Raw genomic sequence first — 27,214 nt, 5'->3', positions numbered from 1 at the left:
ATCAATATATTTTTTCAGAAAAATGATGATGTGATATAAGTGTATTTGATAAATTTAAAATTTAGGGGGTTTTGTGATGTTTTATAATATGAAGAAAATTGTATTATTTTATTTTTAAAAAGACATATTATACTATATAAAAAATTATATTTTTGATACACGATACGATACATAATTTAAATAACATGAATTACATTAACACCAATTTTTCTTTGTTGCTTGTATTTTCATTATTCATTGTTGCCCTTAAAACATTTCTACCAAATGCGATATGATAATATTTTTGTATTAACTGTTTTCAAAATAAATTATGCTAAAATTTTATGTAAAAATTCTTTTGTGATTTTAAATATCAACCGATTCATATATTTTAATAATAAAATTATACACAAACAATAAATACAAATGATGATATGTCATTATATGATTAGATAATTTTAAAAAATAAAATAGTATTTAATAATATTATATTATATTACTGTTTGTATAGATAGTACTACTCATATATTAATTAATATGTATTGATAAGTTTTAGAAATCACCTATAGGAATCTTCTTTTAGGAAATAATTTAAAATAATTTATTTATTAAATGGAAAAAAGTTTTGGAATATATGCAAAGAGTTTGTTTATAAATTAAAAAATAAAATAAAATTACAAACACAAAATTTCAAAAAGAACGGATCAATTCCCTCCAAATGATTGGCCTCCTCTCTTCCCTTTATTATCTCTAAATTACACTCTCCGTCTTGCTTCACTTCACTCTCCTCTGTTCTTCATTTCGCATCTTAACCGCTTAGATCCTCCAGCTTATTCATAAGCATCATTATTCAGGTACTAAGTTTTCTACTTATTATAATTATTCTCTCTCTATCGCTACTTCCTCTCTTTGAGTTTTGAAATTCGAATTTCGTTGTTATGGTTTGTATTTGAAACGATTGATTTTGTCGTTGCTTTGATTACGCTTGAATTTTATTTAGGATTATTCAGTGCTGGATTCTTTTTTGTTTAGTAAAGTGTTTATTTCTTCTTTTGTATCTATTTCTACTTGCACCGGATTTTTTAATTTTGAGTGTTAATCTGTTTTAGTATTTGAAACGGTCGATTTGGTTGACGTTTTGATAATGATAAGCTTAAAATGATGTCATTCTGTTTTGATTTGTGGTTCTTTGTGATGATTCAGCTCTTGATTATGTGTTTGGTTGCAGTTTGGATCTGGTATGTTTCTGTATTTGTTCTATGATTACGGTTGTTCTGTTTCCAGTGGTGTCTGGTTACGGAAAAAACTTGAAAGAGAAAAGAAAATTATATGTTTTTTTAATTTTATTGCGGTTTCAGTAACTGAAATTGAGGCTTTTGTGGTTTCAATTAATGGAATTCAAATGAACTTCGGTTTCTTCCATTATCTTTGAAGTTTCAGGCAAATTTCAGATTGTGTTTAGATTTTAAGTTGAGGTTTCAATCACAAAATATATTCGTTAGCTTCAAATCATGTAAATCTGCAAGAGTTTGAACTCAAGTTATATAAAAATGTAGGAATGAAGCAGTTTCTGGTCGCGAGATTCATTGAAGGTCAAGGAAACATGATAGAGTAGGGTGATATGATTAAAGAAGTTCCTTTTGTAGGATGAAGAAACTGTACAAAGGAAACAGTAAAGAAAATATTTTACTTGTTTATTTCAAAGTTAGATTTGGTGAGTCTAAAGTGTTGATGTACTTCGTAGGCCTAATTTCCATCGGTATTTACTATTTTCGCTACTGTCATGAGTCATGATACAGACACCAAGGCCCTGTGGTTTCAAAATCAGCACAAACTTCTAGATATTAAGGAAATTAAGGAAAAGGATAGGCGTTTAGAAACGTTTTCCTTTGTTAAAACATTGTCTCTTAGGACGCAACACTGCATTAGAGAGTAAACATTTGAATTTCAATGTTTTTTTTTTTTTTACTTTTTATTTTCTACTTTTTCTTTTTAAGGGTTATATATGTTAGGTTCTGGTATGAATCAAGTACTTCAAAGACATTCGATCTCCATGCGTTATTCCTGATTTAATCTATTTGTCTCTACCATCGTGGACCTTTGTGATAATTTTTTTAAATCAAATGGACCTTGGTATATATCTTTAGGGTAAAGGTTAAAGATCTAAATAGAATTTCACTAGACCACAAATTTATGATAGGTTCTAAATCATGTTGCATCACTCCAGGTGTTCCTTTCTCGTTGGTAGGCCGGAGATTTTTTGTTATTGTTACTTGCCTGCTTAAAAAAGTCCCCTTCGGTCTAACCAATTATTAATTAGTCTAAGGATTGTTGGAAAATAGTTACTACCAGCAACATCACACAGTAACTTTATCTGTGTTCGGTAGATAGAATCGCTGGCTAGTTTAATGCCGGGTCGCCTCAAAGGTAAACTCATGTAGCATTACATATACTTTGAACAATGATGGCAGCTCTCATTTCTGATGTTCATAGGGTGTGTATAGGCAGGCCACCGGCGTCTTAGACTTTCTTACTGCGCACCTTGAAGCTTATGCCATGCTGAATTGAGATTATGGTCCCTGGGGAGATGCCTTCTAAGGCAGTTTGTTTAGAACTTCCTGAGGTCTATAACTTCCCTTCATATGCCTTTTAAGGTCGTTGCATTCTTTGTTCTTAGAACAATGGTCCCAGTTCTAATTTATTTTTATGACAACTTCCTCTTTTAGCTTCAAACACTTCTAGATAATATGCTTTTTATGTGCTGTTTCATCTTTCTGATGCACCGCTAGTTCACAGCTGAACTCATAAAGTTGTGTTTCTCTTGAAGTTCTTCGAATAAGTGATACCCATTTACTGCAAAGCTGTTATCTTGTCAACATCCATATACGTGAAATTTCATATTTGTTATTTCGCGTTTTAACGTTGTCTGTCATGTATTTTAAAGTCGTAACGGTCAGCAAATCAAGGCTTTGTTAAGCTGGGTTGACTTTCAGTTTTAAGAATTTTCTTCCTTGAATTATTCTGTCACCGTTTATTGTATTCAAAGAATTCTTAGTGTCTTAAAATTTCTTGCATAAACTTTTAGGACCCCTTAAAATTAGTGGTCCATGCTTTTACGAATGGATCTAGGAAAGAAGCAAGAGAAAGAAGACGGTTTTAAGAAAGTTACAGGCCAATGGAAATTTTCCTCCCGAGTTTTAGCGTACTCTTTAAAACATACCTATTATAGTTTAAAAATTCAAATACCTATCTACAAGTTAACCTTTTTTAGAATTTTTTATTAGAAGTAAGAGTAAAATCATCATTTTATCACTAAACTCTAAAAATTTATATAATTTTTTTCTCATAAGTTTAAAAAACTAACAATTTTCTTTTATAATTAAATTTTAAAAAATTACATTTTCCCCCTAAGGTTTCAAGTTTTCAAGTGATCCATCTGAATCCAGTCAATGAAGTTTGGCAAAGAAGAATCTTTCTTCCTCGACGCATTGGTCCTTCTCTATAAAGGTTGGATTTCGTTCAACCATTGGATTCTTATGGATCACCTGAAAAATTGAAATTTTAGAGGGAGAAATACAATTTTTCAAAATTTAATTATAAAGACAAATTGTTAGTTTTTTAAATTTAGAGAAAAAATTATATAAATTTTTAAAATTTAGTAATAAAATGATTATTTTACTTTTGTTTCTAATAGATGTTACTCTATAGGTAAGTTTTTGAATCGTTACATATATGGTTTTGAGATTACGTTCAAATTTGGGCATTTAGCCTTTTAAACACGGTTAATTATGTTTTTATTTTCCTTTGACCTGTTTTTGAACTTGTAAACAAGAAAACTACGTCGTGTTTCTATTTTTCACAAGCAACTACAAGGACTCCAATTAAGGGTGGATGCGAATTGAATTAAGCTCAAATATCTTTTGGCTAAAATAAAAAATAGCTCGATTCGAGTTTAATTCGAATTCGTCTAGCTAATATTAAAAGTGGTTTTAGTTCGGTTTGAATAAAAATAGTTTGATTTGAATTTAATTAGACTTTGACTCAAATTCATGGTTCAAATATGTGACTCAAATTTGTAGTTTGAATTCGTGGCTTATTGATAAAATGACGTTATTTAACAATAATATAATATAATTCAAATTGAGCTACGAGCCAAATTTGAGTCAAATCAAGTCATCTATCTAGTTCACAAACTGAACTCTCTATATCTTGAATTTAGTTTTGTTTTAAAATGAATCGAACCTCTTAATTTGAACTTAGTTTATATTCAAAATAAACGAATTTAAACTTAACCAAATCAAGTCAAACTGACTTTCGAACCTGAGTTAACTTTATTCGGGTCCAACCCTAACTCTGATTCTTAGGGTACTATATATGCCAAAATATTTTCTTTTTAGAGTATCCCATAAATAAATATTATTGTTATTATTATTATTATTTTGGAAGCAATAAACTCAAGTTTGAGACCGACATGTTAGATCATGTTCAAACTTGGTTTGTATGAGCTTGATATTGTAGGTTCACACATGGGTTCATGTGTGAACCTAAGGTTTGATACACAACCAATTTTTTATCTTTTAATTATTAAAAATCTAAATATTTATCTGTTTGTTAAATTTTATTATTATTGTTAGGGTAAAATTGTTATCTAACAAAAATATTTAAAAAAATAAAGAATTTATTATATTTTCATCTTTGAATTTAAAAACTAACAAATTATCTCCACCTAAAGTTTGAAAAACTTGTATTTCCTCTTAGGGTTTTTCTAACACATTACCAGCCACCGGAGACGAAGGTGACAACAATGTTCTTTCTCTCCTTCGGCTTCTCTATCAATCCTATTTCGTTCTCGATCAACCTCAATTGACAAAAGCTAGAGGTGAAGACGTTTCTTGGTATGAATTATTGTTGTCTTCATCGATGGATTTGTCGATGATAACTGAAAATAAAGCACGACTAAAAGAAAAGTTAGGAGGAAGAAAAAATCCCACCGTTGTCGCCTTTGGCTACTGAAAGTGGTGATTAGAAAAATTCTACGGATAAATATTGATTTTCAAATTTTGAATAGAAAAAATTATTAGTTTTTAAATTTAGGAGAAAAAATATGATAAATTTTAATTTTTAAAAATATTTTGATAAATAATAATTTTATTTTTAATAATAACAGTAAATTTTGATAAATAAATAAATAATTATAATTTTTATAATTAACTAATAAAAAATAAGATTTACATTTACTCCTGGATAAATAATAATCATTTGACGTAAAATAATATCATTTTGATTTATTTACGTCATGAAAGTTTGATGCTCAAGGGCACCTCATTGTTTTTTCTGAACGTATGACTTGTTCGTGGGCATGTTAAACCAAAAAACGTGAACGTATTGAATCATGAATTTGCAACGTTATTAAATTCCAGCTTAAACTCAACTTATAACGGTTAGTTTTGAGCTCGATGGAGTTGAGCTAGCCGCTCATCTCACTTCCTTTTAAGCTCATGAGATTCCACAAGCTAGGCACAGTTTTTTCTGCCTTTCACATCAAATGATTTTGCCCAAGTCATAATAGCTTTCATAATGGACCCACAAAATTTTGGCAACCAACCCTTTTTGCATGCGTGACAAGTATTTGGCTCACTGCTAGTTCCTTGGCCACTCTGTCACCTTCACGGGCTCTCTCCAACGCTGGAATCCAATATCTCTGCCTGAACACGGCAATGATACTTATTCCACTTGCCTTCGTTTGTCAGAGAAAACAAATGGCCTGTTCATTCATTTAATGGCATGTGTTACGGTTCTGTGTCAAGTACCCCCTATATTTTGCATTTTATAAGGATAGGAAGGGACCACTTTTTACCATTCAAAAAGATATTTAAAGAGATACTCTGCCTTTATTGACGTCATTGTTGAGACCAAAAGCTTCCCTCCTCCATTAGGCTTAAGAAGTCAACAAAAGTGGAGTATTCTTTGCTGGGGAAATCATGGTATGTGTTATTCTGTTTTTGAGTCTTTGACATATATATATATATGTTGAAGTTAAGTTGTTCTCTCAACATTGACTGGATTATACATAACACTGTCTTGAAATCCCATGTTTTATAGCATGCATATATCAAACTAAGGTGATAAAATGAATGAGAAAAATCGCAAAATAGGGATATTATTTAATAGTTTCCGAGGAAATATATTTGGAGATGATATTATCTGCTTTCTTTTATGGGAATGGATTAGAAACACTAGCTTTCTGAAAGCACTTTGGTCTGTCTCTTTGGAGCTTTGTCTGAATTAGCTTTCACCATCAATGTCTACGGGCCAAGGGCTGCTTCCACTGAGAAAGTTCAGATTTTCCCCTTGGTGACATGTCTGCCCCATGTGTTTCTCCTCCCCTTGCCATTTTCGCCCTTGGTTCTCCATTTTCTATGAGCAGTGAGTACAACCATATCCATATGGCTCACTTAGTTCCCACTTATTAGATATTGGGGTAGTAGGCTGTTGCAAAAACATTATTGACAACTGATGTTGTTTTCATGCATTATTTATAAAGAAGTTGTTTTCATTAATGTGGTTCATTACATTCTACATTTTATAAAATTTAAATTAGCATTAAGTGCTATTTGTCTCTGTTTTTTAGATTCTCTTAAACAGGATTGAGGATTCATCGTAAGATCACATTGTTTGATGCAGTATTTAAACTGAGTTGATATTTACAAATAGTTAATACTTTAATAACTAATTTTACACAAAAGAGAGAAAACTCCGGAATTCATTGAAAAGGGATATGAAAATATGTTAGATCCATATTACAAAATCTTGAGATTATTTCAAACGTTTTGGTGAAGCCTAGGATTGTCAGATATGATTCAGTGTAGAGAAAACTACAGAAATTTCTGTAGTAGGAGAGAAATGAGAGATTACTTGTGATCACAGATATGTTAGGTTTGAAAAATTTTGAACAACATAAGAATTTATGGAAGAATTTGAAATGGATCTAAAGTTATCAAAGAATTGAGTGTTAAGATGATTGAATCATCAATGGATTTTTAGAATATAAAAATATATTATAAGTTCTAAATAAATATAGTTAAAATTTCATAATTTTAAAAGATAAAAATTTGTAAAAAAATTAATATTTAAAAAATATTTTATCAATATTTTACGTGTAATAGGAAATATTTTATTATTTCTAGTAATAGACTGTGATGCCATTTAGAATGAGAAGTTAAATTTTAGGGAAGGCATACCTTAAAGCAGATATTGTATCAATATGGGCTTTGGTCGATGGACTTTTGGTGAAGTTGGCCAGTAGTGTCACTCCAGTACTTCACTTGTTTTAGTTCACTCATTCACTCATTGAGCTTCAAAACAAAAAAATGTCACTTTTTACAGTGACAGTGAAACGAAGGTTTCTAGTTTGTGATTTGAATACTTTTTTCTACACTTTTTCATTATACAAAAAGGGAATATTTACAAAAAAAAAAAAAGTTAGGATCTAAAATCCCTAAGAATCTATACAAATAGGAAATAGATCACATAAAGGAAAACACAATGAAAACAATTATTACAATTCTAAAAAAATATTGTTCTTCAATCAAATCAAATTAATCAATAATGGATTAAATCAACTTGATTGACTTTACAACACATCTCCTTAAATTCGTGAATAGATGTCCGACTTTCCTGACTTGCCTATTAGTGATTCAAAACTCTTGATTTTAGCATGACTTTGGTTTAAAATGTATGTTTCTTATTTTGTAGATGGAATGTAGGCTAGAATAATCCCTCGTTATCAATTTCTCTTTTAATGAAGTTTTGGCCTATTCTTATATGTAAGGGTGGATTCGAATCGAATTCATTCGAGTTTGAATTCGAGATTGACTCGAACAAGCTAACTTTAAACAAACTTGAGCAAGCTTAAGCCAACATTTTGAGCTTGAGCTTGCTTGTCAAGTTTGAGAATTAAAAATTTTGATATAAAACGATATTGTTTTAATCAAGATGTATTAAAACGATGTCATTTTAATAACAAACTAATTAAAAACTCAAACTCAAAATGAGTCAAGTTTGCACTTAGCTGCAATGAGCTTGACGAGCCCCTCAACTTGAGTTGAATCCAACCATGCTTACATGTTTCATCTTATCATGTTAAACTGAGTTGTGAACAATATTGATAGCAGATTTGTTATCATTATAAAGACTAATAGCACTGGTCACTGGCAATTGTAAATCCTCAATAATTATTTTTACCCAAATCAATTCACAATTTCTTTGACTGCTTTTTGCTCCTCCATGTCACCAATTATCCCATAATTACGATTGAATTCGAACCTAATCAAGCTTGTTTCAAGGGAATCAAGTTCAAACTTGCTTTAAAGGTATTTGAGCTCAACTTGTTTGAGATCAGCCGAGCTTGAATCAAGCTTTGAGCTCAATCTGATATTAAAACAATGTCTTTTTAACGTGTATTAGTCAAAACGATATTATTTTAGTTGATTTGTATTAATTTTTTCAAGCTTATAAGCTTTATGAATCGAACACTCTTAAAGTTTGAACTCAAAAATTTTAATTTCTCAGACTCGAGCTCGAGCTTGAGTTTAAACAAACTCGATTTGAATCCAATTTTACCCACAATATTATTCAAAATCCTAATGTGAAGCTATAATCTTAGGGGGATTGCCCAATCTACATCAATGGAACCAACTATACCTCTATTTTTGGTCTTTTGAAACAATAGCCCTTTTCTAAGAGTACCTTTTCGGTATCTCAAGATATGTAGGACTATGTTCAAATGTGTCTAAATAGGTGATTGCATAAACTAGATTACTTCACTAATAACATATGCAAGGTCGAGTTGAGTGAGAAATAGGTTTTCGAATCTCTCTACCAATCTTTGGTAACTTCCCTTGTCCAATGAAAGGTCATCATCATCAATATCTTTCCACTTCCAATTTCTCTTTTAAGGTGTATTAGTACGTTTACCTCCTAATGTTTCTATTTTCTTCAGAAAATCACATGTACTTTTTTAAGAAATCAAAATCCCTTTTTTGCTTCTTACTATATCTATACTTAAAAAAAGTAAAATTATGTGTATTTATAATAAAAACTAATTTAAATACCAATAATAATATGTCATACATATGATTGACTATTTTTTAATTAAATATAAAATAATACTGATCACATGATAATACATCATTATTAATACCAAAATTAATACTCATGATAAGTGAATATAACATTATTCTATATAAAATATCTCATTAAACCTAGGATTTTAACCTTATACTATCTCCAATTTTTGCATAAGATTCATAATTTTTGCATGATTATCACATTTTAATTATAATATCATCAACACAGACAATCAAAATAAACTTTTTAATATGCCAAGTGTGGTCAACTTGGCTTTGTCGATTCTTGGTTGGATTAAATCTTGTGAGTCATGTCCGTATTGATTGTTTTAAATCATACAATGATTTTTTTTAGTTTACAAATTTCGCAAACTCTACTTTTCTCCTCAAACATAGGTGACATCCTCGTTAGGAGTAGGAATTTTTAGAATCCATACTTGACTCTATGGCTACTGGTGAATTCATGGGTAACCCATAAATATTAGTTTTTATAACCAGTCGGTAGTGGAAGATCACATTGTTATTATTAACAGTGAAAAGTTGCGTTTTGAGTGGGGAGAACCGAGAGAGATTGGAATGGGATGTGGTGGGTTTTGAGTTTGGTTGCAACTGAAAAAAGGAAAAAAAGTGAAAACTCTGATTTTTCTTTTTTTTTTGGAAAAAATTTTGAGTAACCCGTGGGTAAACCATAAGTATTCATAAAAACTTGTCATTAATGAGTATAGGTCGAAACAAGTATTGATTCAAAAATTTAAATTCATACCTTTTTTGGGATAGATACCTGTAAAAAATTTATTCATTTAGTTAAGTCTAATTCTTATATATAGCTCCTTCTCAAGTTCAAGGGAAAACCTTTTTTTATTTAACTGAATAAGGTCCCAATCAAAATTAGTTACGATAGATAATAACATCTTTATAGAATTCAAGTTTGCTATTGGTCCAAAGATCTCTTCATAGTCAATTACATAATGGATTAAATCACCACTTGATTGACTTTCCAGTAGACAGCTTACCCCAGGCTGCCTTGAAAGAGTAAAATTGGTTGTGGACAGGCTTAGATGACTCTTAGGTTATCTCTCTCCATGTTCAATTGACATGGTTTTTTCTAGTGCAATCATCTTTGGAAGAAATTTGGGTGAATGTTAAAACAAATAACGATGAATCAGACTAATCTTTTTTTACACATTATGAGAGTCTAACCTGTTATGCCAAATTTTTTATTTTTTTTATTTTTGTAAATTTGAATTTATTTTCATGAGGTTCAATGTACTTGAACCTCCAAAATATAGTGGTTAATAGTTGAGTGAAGACAGACACTACACAAGATTCATTGATAATATTATGAATTGAAACAAGGACACCATTCAAAATGGTGTGGTAAATTTTGCCCATTTGTTAATCCTTTTTATGATCTGCCTTTTGAAAATTTCTGTATCAATTTATAATGGGTATGTCAGGTTTTCAAACCTGCAGGGATTACAGGGGTGTCTTTGTAAAATACGTATTTTGAAAAGTAAAATTAACTATTGGATTAGAAATTAGAAAGTGCTTTAATATAGTACAACAATGACTTTTTACCTAAATACGGAAAAGCAAAATATATATCCTTTTATCTTATCTTTTATCCAATGTCATTTCACAAATCTCATTAATCATTATAATGTTTTATCAATAAAATTATATATATATATATATATATTTAAATATATAAATATATAATTACAAATTAAAAATTAAAAATAAAATAACATTACCCTTATATTATTATGCCATTTAATAGGTATATTTTAAGTTTTATATTTATTTTGTATACCTTTTATATAGGAGAACCTATATTCAATCTTTATTTATATTGTGATATTTTTATTATAAATTTAATTTAATTTTTTTTATCTTTTGAAACTGTGTGTAGCAAAATTTACAAGTCCAAAATTATAGATACGAGTAGGGTTGGACTTGAACCAAACTCATTCAAGCTCGAGCGAGCCCAAAACGAGTCAACCCTATATAAGTTCGGTTGAGTTCGAGTTATTTGTCAAAATTTTTAATTAAAAATTTTGATACAAAATGATATCATTTTGATCAATATATATTAAAACGATATCATTTTAATAATAAAAAATGAATCGAACTGAATTTGAGTTTGACTTTTATGAGCTCGAACTTGAACTCAAGCTTAGTTATATGTAAACCGAATTAAACTTAAGTTCAACGGCTCGAATCCAACCTTAGATATGAGTATAAAATTAGTTTGGTTAGCAGCAAATGCTCCAACGGTAAATAAACCGCACCTAAGACTTGGGAGTGGGCATGCTAAAGAAATGTAAAATTTGCACACATGTTCCGTTCATAAAAAAACATTTTAGCAATCTACTAATTATTGTTACTAAACTTATTGATTCAGTCTTTGTTACTGTATAGGTGGTACTGCGGGGAGATATCCTTGGTATCATTCTTCCAAGTCCCAGGGCTTAGGACTGCTTTCTTTTTCTTTTCGGGTAAAACAACAGTAATTTCCGTTATCTTTTCAGGAAAATCTTTGGTTTATTTGCATGGCTGTGAGGCTTTCTGAACCCTCTAAGCCTTACACGAGAGTCTCGTTTGTCCCTCTCTTTTTCTGTCACGGTGATTACCTTCTACCACCCAGAATCTGGAGGGTTCCCTATATCTTTTCCTCTCCCCTTCTTTCTCAAACTTGGTGGCTTAATATCAAAGACCCATTAGGCAACGCATTAGATCAAAACGCACTAAGAAGAACCATTCTTTTAGAATCTTGGTTTTGCTTCAACGGTCTGGTACTATTTCTTGAGTTTGTCTGGAGGTGGGCTTTTGATGCTTTTGCAGTTATGTTGTATTTATAGCTTCTGGGTGTGAACTCTAAAAATAACGTATATTTTTTGTTGAACTCAGCGAACTAAAATAAAACAGAAAGCCCTGTTATCATCCCAGAAACTTCTGTGGCTCTCATTCTCTAGCTCTCTCCTTTTTTGCCTTGTCGTTCTGTATCTTCTCGGCTTTTTTTAATTTAATATAGTAGAGATACTTTTACATCAACAGACCTGAATTTTTGAATGTTGGATTTTGATAATGGCTTAAGTAACCAGGACTTGGTACACAACTTTCTGTTGCCTCATGTAATTTTGCGGATGCCTTCCCCTTTTTTTATCATTCTACTTTCCGTGCTTGTTTGTTTTCAATTTAGAAATGTAAGAAATTTTACTTTGTAGAATGTTAGTAACAATTATTGAAGCCAATTTTACATAAAGTTTGTCAAGTTTGTACCCGTTCTTTCAATGATTAAAACTTCGTGTGCATCATTGTAATCACTGAGAATTTACTTGAAACAAATGTAGGAAACACAATTCTTTTGAGAACTTATAAATTTGGTATTGGAGGTTGGTTCTAGAGTGAGCTTATGCCTGGAAACAACTACAATGGTACTTTCTCCCCTGGTCCAAGTACAACAAATCGTCTGGAACTGCTCTTAAGAGATAAGAAAGAAAGAAACCTAAGGAAAAGCTGCAGGGCACTTCTGAATGAGGCGGCTGATAGTAATGGGGGGCCTGAATTTTATGTGCATGAACCAAGAGTAAAAAACAATGACAACTTGGGACCCTCTATTGTCGATCAAGAAGTGTCTACAAGGGTGAGTGAAGGAGGTGAAAGGGCAGATGGAAGGCCTTTGAAGCAGCGACTACTGGTGGTGGCCAATAGGCTCCCAGTCTCTGCAGTCAGGAGAGGTGAAGACTCTTGGTCTCTAGAGATAAGTGCTGGGGGTCTGGTCAGTGCCCTTCTGGGTAAGTGGCATTTGAACTATCAGTTCATCTGTTTGTCCATTTAAATTCTTAATTTGTCTCTTACAGTTTTTGCATTGTATTTCTTCTTTTGTTTGAATATCTTGTTAAGTTTTAATTAATGAGATGGCATTTTTCACTCGAATTGAGAAACTATATGCATTATGGATGTATGGTTTGAAGGTGTGAAGGAGTTTGAGGCAAGATGGATAGGATGGGCTGGAGTAAATGTGCCAGACGAGATTGGACAGAAAGCACTTACTAAAGCATTGGCTGAAAAGGTATAAAGTTCTGCCATCAGAATCATTTTGTGATTAAGTCCTTATTCATAGTTATGTGTTTGTGATATTTATAAGTAATGACTTTATTATATGACTTGTGACATTGGTGTCTCATTTATGATAAATGTATAAAATAGTTGGATGAGAAAGCAATAGTTCATCAACACTATAATTGCTATGCAGAGATGTATTCCTGTATTCCTTGATGAGGATATTGTTCATCAATACTACAATGGCTATTGCAACAACATCTTGTGGCCTCTTTTTCATTACCTTGGACTTCCTCAAGAAGACCGCCTGGCCACTACCAGGAGTTTCCAGTCTCAGTTTGCTGCATATATAAAGGCAAATGAAATGTTTGCTGATGTTGTGAACAAACACTACAAGGATGGAGATGTTGTGTGGTGCCATGACTACCATCTCATGTTTCTTCCAAAGTGCCTAAAGGATCACAATAAGGGAATGAAAGTTGGTTGGTTTCTCCACACACCCTTCCCTTCTTCTGAAATCCATAGGACACTTCCATCTCGATCAGATCTGCTGCATGCAGTTCTAGCTGCTGATTTGGTTGGGTGAGTTTTTGTTGTATTCTGCATGTTGCTTAGAAATGATCAATTCCTACCAATTGATTTTACTCAGAAACTCAATTCTGGTTGTCATGAACGTTTTCCACGGTAAGGTTATAGCTTGGTTGTTCTTTGATCTAATAAATGTTATAGTTAACAACATGAAAGAAAGCAGGCATATTTCTGTTTACACCAACTCTTGTTGCATTGACCTAAGCCTTTGTGATCCTATAATTGTTGTGCGTTTCCTATAATTTATGTTGTGCTTCTATCATGAATCTCTGAACAACTTTTTGTCCATATTAATTCCCTTGCTTTATTCATCTAACACCTATTGTTAAGCTTGGTGTTTTTTTAAGATCTTTTTATCCTACGTAATTATTAGTATAACATTTTCCTTCCCTTAGCCTGTTTTGTAATTAAGTCAAAAGTCAGATTGGTTTCAGAATGGCATCTCTTATGAGACCCTTATAATTTGCTTTAAAATAAAAGGAAAAGACCCTTATGGTGGAATTTCAGTTTCTTCATAGATTATCTGGTATCATGTAAGTTCATGCTATGTCAACCTATTTCAATGCTACAGTTTGTATATTTCCTTTTGTGATATTCATAATTATAACATTCTTATTCTGGTAACTGGTTTGATAGAATTTTCAATTTAAATGTCATGTAAAATGAGTTCAAATTTTATTTTGCAGTTTTCACACATACGACTATGCAAGGCATTTTGTCAGTGCTTGCACTCGTATTCTCGGACTTGAGGGGACACCTGAAGGAGTTGAGAACCAAGAGAAACTGACTCGTGTTGCTGCGGTATATTTTGGGATGAAAATTTCTTTTATTGTTTGGTTTTATTTGATTCCTAAATAGTTGTTACTTTAGGCATTTCTTTGGAATATTTGTTTTTGAACAAGTTCTATAATGAAAAATACTTTTATAAAATCATATTTTCATTTAATTTGCTTGAATATCTAGTTTCCTATTGGGATAGACTCAGACCGGTTCATGCGAGCACTTGAGAATCCACAAGTTCAAGAACACATAAAAGAATTGAAAGAGACATTTGCTGGCCGAAAGGTATTTGTTGCCTTTACTATATGGTGCTGCTACTTGCTTGTTGATGTTTTTTTAGAAGTTGATTTGGTTTACATCGAAGAGTAGTTCTAGTCAAATGGATTGCAAAAATAGCAGAAATGACCAACCCAATAGTCATCCTTTTTTCTCATTGAGTTATTTCACTACAATGTCATGTATCTTAGCATGGCACTTGTTCATTTCCTGAAGCCTTTGTTCAAGATCCTAAAATGTAATCTTACTTACATGTGTGTTAGGCCCTCAGTAGGGCAAATTTACTATAGAACTAATAATAAGAGGGAAATTTCCTATTTGAAAGCCTTAATCAGAGAAGCATCAAGGAGGTCCATGATTTTTAGTTTTAATCAGCAAATCACCCGGAGAATCTAGGATTTCCAGTTCCAATCTGCAAGCAATCAAGAAGTCCATGATTTCCTACTTTTTCTTAATTTAAAGTCAACTCTTAAAGGGAGGTGGAATCTGCTAGAGGTATTGGATTTTGCAGTGTTATTTGGAGGTGGTCTGACTCCTCAAACTGCCTGAAGACTGTGTCTTCTGTTTTATAATTTCCTATGTAATAGGAACCTTATAGTTTCCCCATTTCTATTGTAATAAACATAACTGTCCTGCAGTGATTCAGTTAACTGTATTCTAGATTCCTTTTGGCATGGTTGTTCATTTGGTAGAGGATTTAAATGCTTTTTCGTTTACATATTTATTTTTAAAGTATATAAAATCTAAAAAAGGTTATGCATCCTTAGTACAGATTGTGTCTGGTTTAATCTTGTAACAACTTTGTGTTCAGAGTCTTGTAATCACCGAACAAATGATTCTCTCCCCAACCCACTTAACCAAAACAGTTGCTTTATTTAACCATAGTAGTGGTTTTAATCTTTTTACTTTAACTGTCTGACTTTACAGGTAATGTTAGGTGTTGATCGCCTAGATATGATTAAAGGAATTCCACAGAAGATATTGGCATTTGAAAAGTTCCTTGAGGAAAACCCTGAATGGCGTGATAAAGTTGTTTTGCTGCAAATTGCAGTGCCAACAAGAACAGATGTTCCTGAATGTATGTCCCTTCTATAGTTTGTTACTGCCTCTTTCATATATTGTTCTGCTTACTGTACTGTTGTGTCCAAAATTGCATATTTTTAAAGGATTGCTTTACCTTTTCTGAGCTTATGGATTGATCTTTGCTAGAGTGTCTATTTTTAGTTGATCAAGACCAATCAAATATCATAAATTGTGTCTGGATATACTGACTGATTTTATAGGTTTTGTGCGCTTCATCTAGGCAGATTATGTCATATATTTGGATGCTACTCATAGATAAATCTGTAATGTTGTTTACAGTGGATTGTGAGTGGTTCATCATATTGTCTTTTCAAATTTTTAGAAACTCACTGCTGCTGCGTCACTTTTTTTTCAGTTTGTGGTCATTTATTCATAACACTCCAATTTATGCTTCATTTGAACAAAGCTTGGGTCTTTAGTGTAATGTTTTACTTGTTTGGGAACTTATGAATTATGATCATGTTTAAAACCACGCAGTCGCTTTTTGTGCTTTCATAAACTTGATTTGTTTGAATTGTTCCTTTTAATAATCAATTCGTTGATTTTTAACATGATGCTACTGATTTGGCTTGTATATTTTCACAGATCAAAAACTTACAAGCCAGGTTCATGAAATTGTCGGACGCATCAATGGCCGATTTGGAACACTGACTACTGTTCCAATACAACATCTGGTCTGTCTCTAACTTCCTAGCTTTGTGAATCCTCTAGATGCTTATTGTGTTTTATTCTTCTTTGGCTCAGTGTGTTAGTGAGTGAAGCAGTGTTACTTAAGGCTTATGTTCAGCTGAATTTCAGCATTATTTTATTCTGTTATCGACATTGTAGATTTGTTGGCAATATAGAACAGCCTCAAGGTTTCCTACATACTTGGTTCAACATGTTAAGAGTTTATTTAATATTGTTGAACCTTTAATTATTAGCTTAAACATAAGGTTTTGGGTTTAGTGTAATTGAACACAAGGGATAGGGTAGGACTATTTTGATGTCTTGATAGAAGGAAAGTTGAACAAAATGTTAGAGCTTGTCATAGAAGGTACAGTATGAGTACTCAATAGAATTTATATTGGCAACTTTTAATATGCTGGCTGTCCATGTTATTCACATTGGCAACTTGAACCCTACGCAAAAATTAGATTATTGGGAAGAATGGGCAATAGAATTTAAACAACCTAATATTAAAGTGGCAAACAATGATACTGGGATGGATAATGACTTTTTAGATACAAAATGATTAACTGACTATCCTTTCATGGACTATTTCTTTGCATTTATGATGACTTTTTGACATTAGCATTTGCAATGCTGCCTTCCAGAATCATCTTCTAGTTATAGTCCTCAAAAGAGTAGGAATTGCATCATTAATTACTTTATAGTCCATGGAGTTCAATGGATTATCCTAGAGAGAAAACGTGGATAATGAAACTTATTACTGACAAAATCCTTTCAATGGTTTACTTTCTATTCATACATAAACTATTAGGCAAATTGTCTATTTGTCCAGTATTAGGAGCTGAATCTTTTATCTTTGATGCAGTGCATGGTATCGGTTTGTTGTCATGATTGATCTAGCATGATAATTTTTTCAAGCAATTAAGAGTTTATAATGAAATATTCCTCTTTTCTGCAGGATCGCTCTCTGGACTTTCTTCAATTGTGTGCTTTATATGCAGTTACTGGTATTAATATTTGTGCTGTATCTTTCATGAATTCTCCTAGAGTTGTTTGTTTATTTAATAGTATTAAAATATTGTGTTATGTAAGTATTTGTTGTATCTTGATTGTCGACGTTATGTTGAAAGCACAACTTTTCTTTATCATCGATGCATGTGAAGACTTGTTGCAGACTAAATAATAGCTGTTGCAAGTTATAAATGGACCCTTAGTTTTTTACTAAATGCCCATGAACACAGAAACATCAACATGATTTCTTGAAGTATTTTTTTCCTTTTTTCCTCTTCTTTTTTCTACTTTTCTAGTTCAAATTGGTTTGCTGCTGACAGGTTGAGTGTATGATCTCCTGAAGTTACCAAACATTATTGAACTACAACAATTATACCTTCTTTGTCATCAAATTTTGCCTTAGATAAAATAGTAAACCTTCTAATGTCATCATATGTCGATTCTTGGATCACTTCGTTATCTAAAAGTTTAAACTTTATTGATGTAGGAATGATTTACTTTGCCAAAAATATTATTGAATCAAATCTCCATTAATTTCGGGAGCTAAGCATTCGGAGTTATGAGTGATCGTAAAGGTCTTGTTGTAACGGAAATAATTACTGATGGAAGTCAGATCTTGTTCTTAACCTAATGAGCTATCTGTGCAATGTTTTTGCTTATTTAATTGTTTGTGGTCGAAAAGATGTCTGTCACACTTACGAAGTATGAAACTTATTTTCCTTTTATTTTATATTTTTCCTCAGATGTAGCCCTTGTCACATCTTTAAGGGATGGAATGAATCTTGTCAGCTATGAGTTTGTGGCATGCCAAGACTCTAAGAAAGGAGTTCTCATTCTCAGTGAAGTAAGTGTTCATCAGTTGCAAGTTTTATACTGATTTTAATTGGTCCTTGTAGATTAAATGTCAGACATGGAAGTAGACTCTTAACTCATTTTTCGATTTCTACTTGATTACAGTAGACTGTAGATTAATATCTATATGTCACATGTTAGGCAAGGATTATGTACTGCTCTAACTGAGACATTATCAACTTCATAATAATACCACTAAATTCCATACATTTTGAAAATATTCTAGCAAACATTTTGACACTCTCGATATACTTTGTAGTTTGCAGGTGCTGCACAATCTTTGGGTGCTGGAGCGATTTTGGTGAACCCTTGGAACATTACTGAAGTGGCTAATTCAATTGCCCGAGCTCTGAACATGTCACCTCAAGAGAGAGAGAAGCGACATAGACACAATTTTAAACATGTGACAACTCACACTGCTCAGGAATGGGCTGAAACCTTTGTAAGGTATGCTTAAAATGCTGTCACGATCTGCTGTACAGTGAAACTGACAATAGTTACATCTTTTATTCTTCAGCATTTATTGGTGCTTGTGTCATGTTTTTCTTAAATAATGCATATTAAGACATCACTTGATTGAAAAGTTTATGCTATCAGGTAGAGGCAGAAATGACATTTAAACATTGATAATTATGGGAAGTAGTGAAAGTCCCCTATAACTGTAATATGTGGTATACAAAATAAAGTAGAAAAATAAATCTTATGGGCAGCAGGTGTCCTTTTAATAAAGAAATAGGAACAACTTAGTAACACATTCATAAAGAAATACAATGTGTTTCATGAGCCATTTTCATTGGCATCTGTGATTTTTTGCACCCACCTAAGAGCATACACTTTTTGTAAGCATTTTGGTTCAGTGGACTGTATATTCCTATTGTCTGCTTAATTAAGCATATGATCTTAGTGTCAAAATTATTCTCACTGGCACTATGATTTTGGAGGCCAATATCTAATCTTTCAACTAGATTATATGATAGGGGCTTTGTTGACTAGTAGACAAGTTTATTGATGGTGGTAGACCTAAAATTAATTGGGGAATAGAGTGTGCAAATTGTAATGCTTTTAAATTGTTGGATCCTGTGCTATCCAAACGTATGCCTAAATAATAAAGATTATCCAATCAAGAGAAAACCTCATTTAGAGATGAGTTGTTAATAAAGCAACTACTAGATGTCCATTTGATTGTGAATATTATAAACATACTTCCACATCTGACTAAAATATTATGATTTAACTGAATTTTGATGATTCTGAGATGTCCCAGTGAACTATGCAGCCTTCCTAATTAGTGCGAGAATCTCAGTGAAGTCCTTTACATCACTATAACCCCAGATCCCTCTAGAAAAAGAAAATCTATTCTAAGGAACCTATAACATTATATCAGATTATTAGATGTTAACTTGTATATTATTAAATGTTTCCATACTGAGCAGTGCCCAAGTTGGTTTTCTGTTGGCACTAAAATCCTGGTTAAAAGTTGAGAACTCCATACTTTAAATGTTTACCAGGTTTGTGACTTCTGGAGATCTTGGAAAAGGACAGTGGCCTGAGTTTAAAAAAAGCATACCTAGGTGTACATGTACCCTCTGCAATTCACGCCTTTGGTGGACTTTTGTTTAAGGTACTTTTGAATGTTTTCTACATGGGTTAAAACTTGGACATAGGAATATGCGCCATTTAAGCATTAAATGGAGACAATAGCCTTGAAACTTTGGATATCTATAAAAAGTTTATGGCCGATTGTAATGAAAACACTTTTCCTTGAGTATGTTAACTATTTTCAGTTCAGAACTATCATCATGATGAACAACCTTTTATGATGTGTGGCTTTGAATTTCCTATTTGTGCTTGTGAAAAAGAAGAAAAAAAAGTGTGTTATCTCTTAGGTAGTTGTACCTTGCTTTGATGGAATATTTTAATCGTACAAAATGTCACTTTTTGCTTTTATCCAAAAGTAAACAAAATAGGAATTTCAGTTTTTTCAAATGTGCCAAGATACATTTATGAATGCATTGGGTTGTGTTTGTGGATAAGTTTATGTTATGATCTGAACCTAATAATTATCTAAACCTCAACTAACAAAATTGAAGCGAATGACAGTGTAATGTAGAAAACTGTTGCAATTTGTATTAATTCTTGTTTTTGTTTAGAAAAAAAAAAAAGTTTTTTTATGATGATATTACTCGTAAATAGAATAGAGATAATACAAAAACAGTCCTAGGTCCGACTTCTGAGAGATCAAAATCTCTCCCTAAAATTGTCTAGCATTCGAGAGGCTAGACACTCCCTCAGTTAGCCGAACGTGCCATGAAAACTCAAACAATAATCTCCTTTCTTCTTTCCCTCCCCTTCCTCCCTTCCCTTTTCTCTCTTTAGTTATAGCTACGTGGACTTGTCCCTTAAGTGGTTCTCCTTTTTCTTTTTGTGTGAAAGACTTATGCCCCAAATTTTTTTTTTGTCCCCTACGGTAACAACTAGTGGTCCAACATTACTCACTCTTTTGAAATCCACCTTGTCCTCAAGGCAGAGAATTAATTTTTATAATCAAATGAAAAAAGATAACAAAAAATACCTAAATTTTAAGTAATATATTTTAAGCACCTCAGTCATGTGCCTATCACTTCTAATTTCTTTCTTTAAATATACACAAACTCTTTTCCTTTTTTCCTGTCCTCTTCACATGGTAACATCACTTGTAATTGTCGAAATTTACAACAATAGTTTGACCCATACTTTTCATCACACCAGAAACATAATTGCTTTTCCAATTTCGATTGAATTTCAATGTCTACCAACCTTTGATAATTCTTGTCTTTCCATGCAATGAAACCATCCACTGAACCATAGGCTCATTGTACACGGAAGTGTACAAAAAGAATTTGCCTTACTTGCACAATAAGCCTATGCACTTGAAATCGTTCAGTGAACCACTTCAAACACCAACGGAGCTTTCTCAACCTTTTGAGAATTATTCAATTCTCAATCCAAATAACTTTATCTCAACTTTAATTTTGTCCCTCAATCCTCCCAGGAGGATATCGTCAGAAATCTCCCTTAACGGTGTTGAGAGAAACTCAAATCAACAACGATAGTCACCTACCAAGTCATTCTCAAAGCTACAAAACTCTTCATACAGGGATCATTCTTGTGACAACCAGAAATGCTAAAACAAGCGTTGCTTCAAATCATTTCAATTAGCGAATCATTGTTGAGATTTGCGTCATTGTAACCAACTCAAACCTACTCTATCCATACAGACAATGGTCATCGTTAGTCTCACTTGAACCATTAGCCGATTAATTGAAAAATAACATTTAGTAGGTAAGACCCATCCAATTACAGCGTTGCTGATGAAGATTGGCAATTCAAGTCAATGATCAGGTGTATCTCACTAGCCTCTACCATGGTTTTTGTAGATTGTCATTTCTCGTCCCCTGATGTGTTCTTCAGTTGTCATCTCTTTGTTCATCATTTGTTCTTTTCATCTCATCAATAAGGGTGGTGTTATCTCTTTCATCGGAGACAATTGCGTCAGCAATGGGGGTTGTTCCATTGGCGCTTTTCCTTGGTCACCACTAAGTACCTTTTTGTTCATCATCATTTATCTCAACCCTTTGAGATAGTCTTTCACTATCTCTACATTGCCTTCCAATTTCTCATTTTGCGAGTTCACATTTTACAGTTTTGTGTTTACTTCATCCAACCTACTTCTTATAGACTCCAAATCCCTTTCTAGCCTATCTACCTTGGTTTTTATTCTCGTCATGATTTAATACCAAAAGTTTGTTAGGAGCTCAACAATGATTCGAACCTCCCAAAGTAATTGAAGTAGGACTGGATTCGAGCCGAGCCGAGCTCGGCTCGCAGCTAGCTCGGGCTCGGCTAGGTTTTTTAATGGCCGGCTCTAGTTCGGCTCGAGCCGAACTCTGCTCGGCTCGAATTCGGCTCGTTTTCGGCTCGACTCGTTTTTCATATCAAAACGGCACCATTTTGTATATATATATGAATCAAAACGACGTCATTTTGTATAAAAATTTTTTAAAAAAAATTACCGAGCCAACTCGAGCTCGATCGAGCCGAGCAGAGCCCGGCTCGTTTCGGGCTCGAACCGAGCCAAGTCGAGCTCGAGCTCGAGCTGGCTCGGCTCGAATCCAGCCCTGAATTGAAGTAAATGACAATGTAATGAACAAAAAATTATAATTTGTATTGATTGTTGGTTATGTTTATGAAAAACAAGAAGTTTTTTGTAGTCATATTACTCATAAACAAGCTAGAGATAACATCGGTTTTTCGAGAGACTAAACACTCTCCCAATAAGTCGTAATTGCGCCTCTTTCTTTTTGTGCCAACAACTTATACCTCCCTTTTTATCACTTTTCTCTCTTTAGCTATAGTCATGTAGCCTTCTCCCTTAGTGGTCCTCTTTTTTTTTTTTTTTGTTCTTGTTCTAGCAACTTATGCCCAAATTTTTTTTGTCTCGTACTATGACAGATAGTGGTCCTAACACAATCCCAAATGCAAGGTATAAAATTTAGATTTCATATCGAAAAGTATGTTTCTAGTATGAAGTTTATATGTCTTTAACTTTCTAATCTCAAAAGGTAGCTTTTGAGGTATACTTCTCCCAAGGTTCATGTCATTCAATATCAAAGTTACTATTATATCTCCTAGTTGGAATCATGTAACATAGGTGACAACATCAGTATTACAGTGTTTGTCTGAGGTTAGTAGGAAGCTAGTGCACAACTAGTCTGCACAGACACTAGGGTTTCGGAGTATGATGATATGTTATAATCTCAAGTGCAAAGTATGAAACTTGGGTTTCACATAAGAAAGTATGAACTTTCAATGTGGGGTTTATATGACTTTGTGTTCTCTAATTTCAATAGCTATAAGATTCATATCAATTTGTTGAGGCATTACATGTATGAGAATTCAATGAAAAAGACTTCTTTTGGTTTCGTATATATTTGTTTTTTTTTTAGATTCAACATCTATGTTGTTGTGTCAACTATCAAAGTTTTCTTGGGGAGTTTGTCAGCATTCTTAAAGATTTAAATTTTGTCTAATTACTTTGCAGTGAATTGAACGTTACGGTTGTTGAGGCAGAGCTGAGGATAAAACAAGCCCCTCCTAATCTTCGAGAAGCAGATGCAATTGAACGTTATTTGCAGTCTAACAATCGTTTGCTCATACTAGTATGCTATATTTGATCTTATAACTTCAATAGGGCAATAATATTCACATTTTTTAGGATCAGTTTTTCAATTATTAGGTGTTTATGGTATGGTATTCAACTGCATCCATGGTAAGTGTGTGAAGTTTGTTGACATGTCATCATAGGTTGATTTTATCTAGTCTCACTTTACTATTTAAGTCATTAATGGATCAACTCATTGAAATCTTTATTATATTGAGTTGTTTTGGACACATATGTCTAGAGAACAGTGAGATGGAGAGTTTGGTCAATTTTTGCAGTATGTAGATATTCTGATACATCTATACGAGATATTTGATGATATGTTCAACAATCTCAATGATGATTGAGCGGTTCTTTTTTAATTTTAATTATGACAGTTTTGATTAGATATGGATTCATTTTCTTCTTAAACTTTTTCTAGAAAACAATTTCTAGAACTTAAAACTGCCAGTGACCAGCAGAAATAGTTCTAACTCTCTAGAAGTTATTTTCATTTATTATTTGTTCTCTGACCAAAGTATTTCTTTTCACATGAGGATTAATGACATAAATAGTAAATTTAAATTTACTTGGTGGTTAGTGTTTATTTTGCCAAAAAAGGAAAAAAAAGTTTTAAAGGGAGTAGACTGGTCTTGCCACAAGGTTACTAGCTTGCAAAAATGGATTTGTATTTTCAAATTTGAATCAAGTCAATGTTGCATGTTTGGGTGCACAAGTTTTGACATTAAACCAACTCAAGATTTGAAATCCATTTCGGCATTACTCAGAGGACTGAAAATAAATGTCTGATCACTGGCTATTTGAACAGCTTGTTTTATGTGTATCTATTCAAACCTATCATCACTTTCTTAGTGGAACTTTGTCTTTAAAATCTTGATTTTAATTTCTTTCATCTGTTTGTTCAATTGCAGCCTACATAGATTTCCCTCTGCTTCCTGATTACATCCATATAGATACAAAAAACATGAGATCTGCATGGTTTCCATGTTCGTTAGTCTGCAGAAAACCACTTTTAAGATTAAAGAGAATCAATTCTACTCGGTCCTGGCCTTGAATTCTAACACATCTAACTTGGAATCACTTTTGCTTGGTGATATGAAAGAAGGATTATGAGCAAATTACTGGAAATATTTATTTAGTTTCTGAAAATAATAATCAGAAAAAGTAATGGAGATTCTTGAGACTTGTGGTTCGGTTTTGACAGGTTATGATTTCACATTATGTGCATACTGAGTATGCAGTCCTTTGAACTCTTACTGTTATATGGTGCTGCTTCATGTTTTAGCACTTTATTTTAATCATTTCTATTTCCTTTGGATCCTCCTCTCATTATCATGGCACCTTGATGGTGGTCCAAATCTCAGGGTTTCAATGCAACATTAACTGAATCACTGGACACTCTTGGTAGAAGAGGTGATCAGATTAGAGAAATGGAACTAAAGCTGCACCCGGAGTTGCATGATCCCCTAACTGCATTGTGCAATGATCCAAAGACAACAATTGTTGTTCTTAGCGGGAGTGACAGAAGTGTCTTGGATTATGTACTTGATCCAGCTCCATTCTTTACCTCTTTTTTGGCCTTCCTATAATCCTTTATTTAACTAATCAAGTTTTTTCACAGAACTTTGGGGGGTATAACATGTGGTTGGCAGCAGAAAATGGTATGTTTTTACGCCATACCAGGGGAGAATGGATGACAACAATGCCGGAGCATTTAAATATGGAATGGGTTGACAGTGTTAAGGTGCCTACACTACAGTTGCATTTCTTATTAATTGTCTCTTCTGGCCTTTAAGCTTATGGTGATGACATATTTTCAGCATGTTTTTGAGTATTTCACTGAAAGAACACCACGATCAGATTTTGAGCAGCGTGAAACATCACTTGTATGGAACTACAAGTATGCAGGTAATAATACAATGTTTGGACAGTTTCTGATCTCATTCTTCCCTTTAATATTTTTCTCTTCATTTTGCCTGCTCACATTATTGTGGTTGTAGATGTTGAATTTGGAAGAATTCAGGCAAGAGATATGTTGCAGCATCTCTGGACAGGCCCAATTTCAAATGCATCTGTCGATGTTGTCCAAGGGAGCCGATCAGTCGAGGTGCGAGCGGTTGGTGTTACGAAGGTGATTGCACTTACTATAATTGAAATTTTTTATATCATTAGAAAATTTTGATGTTTAAACCATATGTTCCAGTTATACCATTTGACAGTTTTATTCATTCAGGGTGCGGCAATTGATCGTATTTTGGGAGAGATAGTCCATAGTAAATCCATGACTACACCAATTGACTATGTTCTTTGCATTGGGCATTTTCTTGGGAAGGTACCTTTTTCATTCTTACTCTAATTTTTTCAATTTGTGCCCTTCCAGCACACTCGTAGATACATTCTTGGTTTGTATTTTCAAACTTTAAAGGGTGTTTTTTTCTTAAGAGCCTTTGGTAGAAAGTGCTTTATACCAAAACAATGAAAAGTGTTTCTTAAACAGAACCTAAGAAATGCAGGTAGAAACCAATGGTAAATCTGAATCTATTATTGAAATGGAAGTGGGATGGCACGCCTTTGAATCAGGTCAGCTAGACAAATATTAGATGCTAGAAGGATGGGAACATGCAGAATCCCAACTTTATGTTAGAAGCATTAGCTAAAAGATTCAGTTTAGTCTTCGTATTCATGGATAGATTTATTAACATCAGAAAGAGCATCATTTGATTTTGACGTTGCACTTCAGAAAGTGTTTATAAATTGCATTTTTAACATCTTCAGGATGAAGATGTGTTCTCATTTTTCGAGCCGGAACTCCCTTTAGAACCCCCAAGCATTTCAAGAACAAAGCCAATTGATGGCCTGAAGCTACCAGGGGAAAGAAGACAACCGTTGAAGCTTCCAGCAAGCAGAAGTGGATCAAAGTTATCTCAAGGTAAAACACAACGATCTACCCCAAACCATGACAGAAAGATCCCCACTCAAAACTGTGCTGGTGCAAGGCGACCAACACCAGAAAATATGTCATGGAATGTGCTTGATCTCAAAAAAGATAACTACTTTTCTTGTGCTGTTGGACGGCTGCGCACGAATGCCCGGTTTCTACTTCAATCCTCAGATGAAGTCGTTGCATTTTTAAAGAGGTTAGCATCATATGCTGATTCAGATTCATCATTATCGTCATCAAGCTTATTTCAGAATCGGAGAGGTGATGCAATGAATTTGTTGCGTTCGCCAGCACATTGATGTTGTACCTTACACCTGCTTCAGAAAGTCATTAAAGTATCACTAAAATTATTGTCTTCCTGAATAGAAACATTATTAGTGTTGACATAATTGAAAACATCAAATCCACAGTGATGTTCTTCAGTAATATATTCATAGAGGGAAACAATTTTAGCTCTAATTGTTTTACTTATGTCTTTTTGGCATGTTCTATGTAACAGCAGTTACATATCTATGTTGTGCTCTGGTGAGCATTGATGCAGGCTCAGCTTGTTTATTTTGCTATGAAACAAGCAGCAGCCTTGAATTTGGCCACGATTGACTTAGCAAGTGTTCTTGAGTTTTTAGTTAAGAGAGCAAT

At 33.0% G+C, this 27,214-nt stretch overlaps 1 protein-coding gene across 1 annotated transcript; it reads left to right on the top strand.

Moving 5' to 3' along the window:
* The first annotated feature begins 682 nt into the window (after nt 1-682).
* Nucleotides 683-27,088, top strand: LOC123229204 (alpha,alpha-trehalose-phosphate synthase [UDP-forming] 1-like). The gene is made up of 18 exons (XM_044654855.1): nt 683-833; nt 12,461-12,904; nt 13,085-13,182; nt 13,366-13,754; nt 14,447-14,561; nt 14,724-14,825; nt 15,744-15,894; nt 16,485-16,573; nt 17,530-17,578; nt 18,326-18,426; nt 18,694-18,881; nt 23,515-23,632; nt 24,999-25,175; nt 25,256-25,378; nt 25,455-25,542; nt 25,635-25,765; nt 25,868-25,966; nt 26,410-27,088. The coding sequence occupies exons 2-18, from the start codon at nt 12,523-12,525 to the stop codon at nt 26,872-26,874; spliced, it is 2,865 nt and encodes a 954-aa protein (XP_044510790.1). The 5' UTR covers nt 683-833; nt 12,461-12,522; the 3' UTR covers nt 26,875-27,088.
* The last annotated feature ends 126 nt before the right edge of the window (nt 27,089-27,214 follow it).

Source organism: Mangifera indica, chromosome 1 (assembly GCF_011075055.1).
Source record: "Mangifera indica cultivar Alphonso chromosome 1, CATAS_Mindica_2.1, whole genome shotgun sequence".
NCBI classification, from domain to species: Eukaryota; Viridiplantae; Streptophyta; class Magnoliopsida; order Sapindales; family Anacardiaceae; genus Mangifera; species Mangifera indica.
This window is presented reverse-complemented; position numbering and strand designations above follow the sequence as displayed.